Source organism: Charadrius vociferus, unplaced genomic scaffold (genome assembly GCF_000708025.1).
Source record: "Charadrius vociferus isolate BGI_N301 unplaced genomic scaffold, ASM70802v2 scaffold301, whole genome shotgun sequence".
NCBI classification, from domain to species: Eukaryota; Metazoa; Chordata; class Aves; order Charadriiformes; family Charadriidae; genus Charadrius; species Charadrius vociferus.
In genome coordinates, this window is record NW_009646842.1 from 933,323 (window position 1) to 937,754 (window position 4,432).

Below are 4,432 nucleotides of genomic sequence, written 5' to 3' on the forward strand. Positions count from 1 at the left end.
AAGGCACTCAGGCCCTTGGAATGATCTGCTTTCCCACATGTCACAGCAGAGAACCACTTGGGGTCACCTCAAGGAAAGACTCCAGGACAAAGCCCTGCAAGAGGCTGTGTGTCCACATGTAATAGAGGACCAACAAGAACACAGGACTCTACACTGCAGCCTATGGCATTCAGCCACAAACTATTTGGATTTGTGTTTTTCAGGGAAAGACTTGCCCAAGCCAAATAGTCTGTGTCCAGTTTCCATTTCCCCCCATCTCTCCTTGTCCCCTTCAGAAAAATGTTGTTTCAAGTTGGGCTGGTGGAGTTGAACCAGGTTTGGTGTAGACACTCCTGCCACACTGAACAGGGATCTGCATTTCCAGAAGCTTGTCACGTATTCAGGCACCACTGCTCTCAGCTTCTCCAGCCACAGTGCTCTTTGAGTTCCCATCCCAGAGATGTACGCAGTGAGATTTGGCAAGATTACACATGCATCAAAGAGGGAGAAAAGAAACAGTGAGAAGACTTGCTGAGCCATTCGAGTCAGTCTGCATCTATGCTAGCATTCAAATGTCTGAGGATGGAAGAAAAGACAGCACTTAGCCTGGCTGACTGCACCCAAGTCCTTCTTCAAGTTCTTTTACTCACCCCTCTTCTCCCCCTCTTCCACATCCAGAGTTTCCTGCTTTTGCTTCTCCTGATCCTCTCTCGGGAGCAAGGAAAAAAAGAGAGACCAGGGCTGTCAGTACACAGTGCTATGCCTAACCTTCCTCTGTGGTAGCATTTCACACCCTTCGTGTTCCTATTTTGCTCATTCCTCCGTAGGTATTACTGTTCCTTGTACCACCCCTGCCACTCCAACCCCATCCCCTACTTCCAACACTTGTATTTCAGTCCTAGTCAACTTGGCCAACCTTACCTGTATTTCTCCTTCAGGCTTTCAGGAATCAGCTCATCTGGAGTCCAAAGATCCTGTAGAAAGAAACGCAGATGGTTCAGTACACAACAAACTTCTTCCACATTGGACCATGTCAAACAGTCAGTCCCTTCTCCACTGATTATCAGATCAATGGTTCTGGCCTGCTTCTGATGACAGTCAGATTGAGCTAATGCCTATTGTTACAGCACCAATTTGAAACTAACTTCAGTCCTGCAGCAGCAGAAAGGCCTTAAAGATCCACCTCATGAGGCCTTGGGGGTCCTTCTCATCAGCATCTGATCCTTTCTGGATCATGTGCTACTGAAGTGAATTCTGGCAACTATCTCGGTGAAATCAGGGCAGGAAGATTAAGATCATACCATTACTTACAGGGTCGTTAAAAGCTCCTCCTAGATGCTCCACTGCGTAATAAAGCAACTTCTTCTCCATCAAAGATCTCTGCACATAATGTTGAATACTCTACGGAAGCAAAGAGGCGGTCAAACAATCACCCCACAAAAGACAACCCCATCCCTGTCCAGGGCAGAAACCTGCCCCAACACACTGCTGTGCCCTATGAAAGCCCGCTTCTGTCCTGAAGGGACCCTGCCTGGTACAGACTACAAGTAAACTCAGGCTCCAGTTTCTTCAGTCCCAGGCTTGGCACACATCTGCAGTGAAACACGTTTCCCTTTTTGTCTCCTGGACTGTGATCCCGTCGTATGGGACAGGGGAGGGCCAAGAATTACAGACCTGGGGTTGTAACTACCTCTCTGGCTGTGACAGCTGTGTCCTCTCCCAGTTCTGTGCGATACTGTTTCATTCTCTCCAACATTGGCTCATCCGCGGGATAGAAGAGTAAGTAGGAAGCAGCACATTCAGCAGCCAATGCCTGGTTCCCAACTTGGGCAGGGACAGAACAGAACAAAGACATGTCTCTGGAAGCCTTGACGTTAGCAGCAAATGTGCATAGGTCAGCAGCACCCAATGCCCCGCTCAGGACCCGGCAGCAGGAGGCCTTACACCGAGTACACATCAATCCCTGCCTAGCTGGGCCTCTACCCAACGATAGGCAGAGAACACAGGGAATAAGCCTGGTAAAGAATGGGCCAACTTTCAATATTTATTGGGAGCTCGTTCAGAGGAGACAGAGAAAAAAATAAGTATATATTTGGAAGAAAGACGGTCCCACCTCCCTCACCCAATAGACACGGTGAGGGGTCTGGAGGCTTCTTTGAGGTACAAGTTTTATCAACGGTCTGACAGAGAAGACGAGAGACAGTTGGGTCAGTGTGGGAAGGAGCAGAGGTATTCAAGAGAACAGCTGAGGGACGTGTGAAAGTGACTGACAGGATGACCAATTTCAGGACAGGCCATCAGTTCAGTGAGGGCAGGCAGGGCTGACTCAGAAGGATCACCAGAGTTGAGCTGCAAGCGCATGCTCTAGATAGGAAGCGGGGACCCGGTCTGGAGCCACGTACTGAAAAGGACGATATAAAACACACAGCAGATAGTTGGAGCAAGGACTCGAAATGGAGAGTGCTGAAGGAAAGAAGTGGGAACGGCCACACGTTACAGAAGCTGCACAAGGAGAAGTGGACCACAAGGAACCTCTCCCAAGGTGGCCACAGGCTTGAGGAAGAGAAGAGAGATTCTGGGAAGAGTCAGGGGGCAGAAGGGGGCAGAGAGAGGTAGAGCTCAGGTCAGCGTGCCGCTTCTGCCCATGACAGGCTGCTCTCCAGGTCCAGAGGCAAAGGACAAGTTTAGGGGTGCCACAGCATAGCCTGCTGGGTTGTGGCTCTGCTTACCTTGATCGTAGGCAAACTGCAGTAAATCAAGATGAGAGGGTATGAAATCTTCTGTGGCAGAAATCCGCCCTGGCTTTGTGGCAATTTCAAGGACACACTGCTGTCTGCACTTCAAAACCTGAATATAATGGGCTGCAAGAGAGAGGAGCAAGAAAGGCGGTAGCTCACACTTCTTCCAGACAGGAATGCTGGGAAATGGGGCACATCCAGTGTGGGGAGCATGGCCATCCTACCCAAACCTCTGTGCCTCTCACGCTACCTGCAATGGCTTCGTACAGGCCAGGTTGCATCTCCTCCTCCTCGTCCTCATCCTCCCAAGGCCCTTCACACAGGGCACGACACTCCTCCAGTGCTGCCAGCGCTTCTGTGAGTGACTCCTCCAGCCTGGCCACAGCCTGCAGGTACTCATCTGCATTGTAGTGCTGCACCCCAGCCTCATATGCTTCCTGTGAAGGACAGATCCAGGTCCCCCATCAGTGTGGGTGACACCAAAGGATGCCCTGAGTCGCTCACAGGGGAGTGCTGACATCTAGGGGCCTGCCTCATCACACACAGCCCACCAAGGCAGTGACAGCAAACCTTCTGGACTTAAGCCAAATATACTTCTCCAAGGCCCTGCAGCCTGACAACTGTCACCAGAAAGTTTCTGTGTCACACTTGCAACTGTTTGTCTTCACCCTGACGAGAAGGCTTCAGAGAGACCTTCTTGCAGCCTTTCAAATATAAAAAGGGATTATAAGAAAGACTGAGTGAGACTTTTGACCAAGGCCTGCAGCGACAGGAGAAGGGGTAATGGTTTTAAACCGAAAAACAGTAGACTTAGATTGGACATAAGGAAGAAATTTGTTATCATGAGGCTGGTGAGACACTGGAGCAGGTTGCCCAGAGAAGTTGTCACTGGAAGCATTCAAAGTCAGGTTGGACGAGGCTCGGAGCAACTTGATCTATTGGAAGATGTCCCTTCCCATAGCAGGGGGGTTGGACTAGGTGATCTTTACAGGTCCCTTCCAGCCTAAACCATTCTATCATTCTATGTATGGGGGACCTGTCTCAAGCCATGGCCCTTTTGTGGGAACAGATCAGGGTCCCATACTGGTGCCTAGGATGGGACAAGAGCTGCTGACGCCTGGCTCTGCATCGAACCCTCACCCAGTGCGGCGTAGCCTCCAGGTCCCGGAAGTTGTCTGACTTCACCCCTGACATACGCCGGTACTTCTCTATGTCCTCCCGCATTTGGAGGTGCTGGGGATTAGCGACGAAGAAGGTGTGGGCGGCGGACACGGCCTGATCCAGCTTCTTCAGCTGTGGAGAGAAGGCGTCAGCGCCTGTCACACTCCGGCGGGGACCCCCTTTTCTCTTCACACCCTCCTCCCACCCCAGCTGCTCCCTGCAGTCACCCACAAGGTGCCTGAGCCCCGCGCTGCCCCGACAGCCCCTCTGTCTGCCAGGCTGGCGAGTCCTTGCCCACCACCTCCTCCACCGACCGGTGGCCCACCAGGAGAGCCGCCCAGAAGCAGCACCCCACCACCCCTGCAGACAGAGGGCCCTGGGGTGTGGGTGGGAAGCCCACCCCCGGGGTGGGGGAGGCCCTATGGTGGTCCCCACCTGGAAGAAGGCCACCTGGAGGTAGTTGTAGGGCTCCCTCTGCTCGAAGTCCCGGCGGATGGTGAGGCTGGCGCGGTGGGCGGAGGGCGCAGCGCCCAGCCGGCGCCCCAGGCAGTGCT

The 4,432-nt window shown here is 52.6% G+C and overlaps 1 protein-coding gene across 1 annotated transcript in view; it reads right to left on the reverse strand.

The window, feature by feature from the left end:
* LEPREL2 (leprecan-like 2) overlaps positions 1 to 4,432 on the reverse strand; it is an 11,217-nt gene that overhangs the window by 6,190 nt on the left and 595 nt on the right. Inside the window, exons 2-9 of the mRNA XM_009892924.1 lie at positions 4,314 to 4,430; positions 3,858 to 4,010; positions 2,968 to 3,154; positions 2,709 to 2,840; positions 1,670 to 1,803; positions 1,291 to 1,380; positions 901 to 953; positions 630 to 688 (exon numbers count right to left, since the gene is read on the reverse strand). Coding sequence (XP_009891226.1) covers positions 630 to 688; positions 901 to 953; positions 1,291 to 1,380; positions 1,670 to 1,803; positions 2,709 to 2,840; positions 2,968 to 3,154; positions 3,858 to 4,010; positions 4,314 to 4,430 — 925 coding nt within the window. The remainder of the gene's footprint in view (positions 1 to 629; positions 689 to 900; positions 954 to 1,290; positions 1,381 to 1,669; positions 1,804 to 2,708; positions 2,841 to 2,967; positions 3,155 to 3,857; positions 4,011 to 4,313; positions 4,431 to 4,432) is intronic.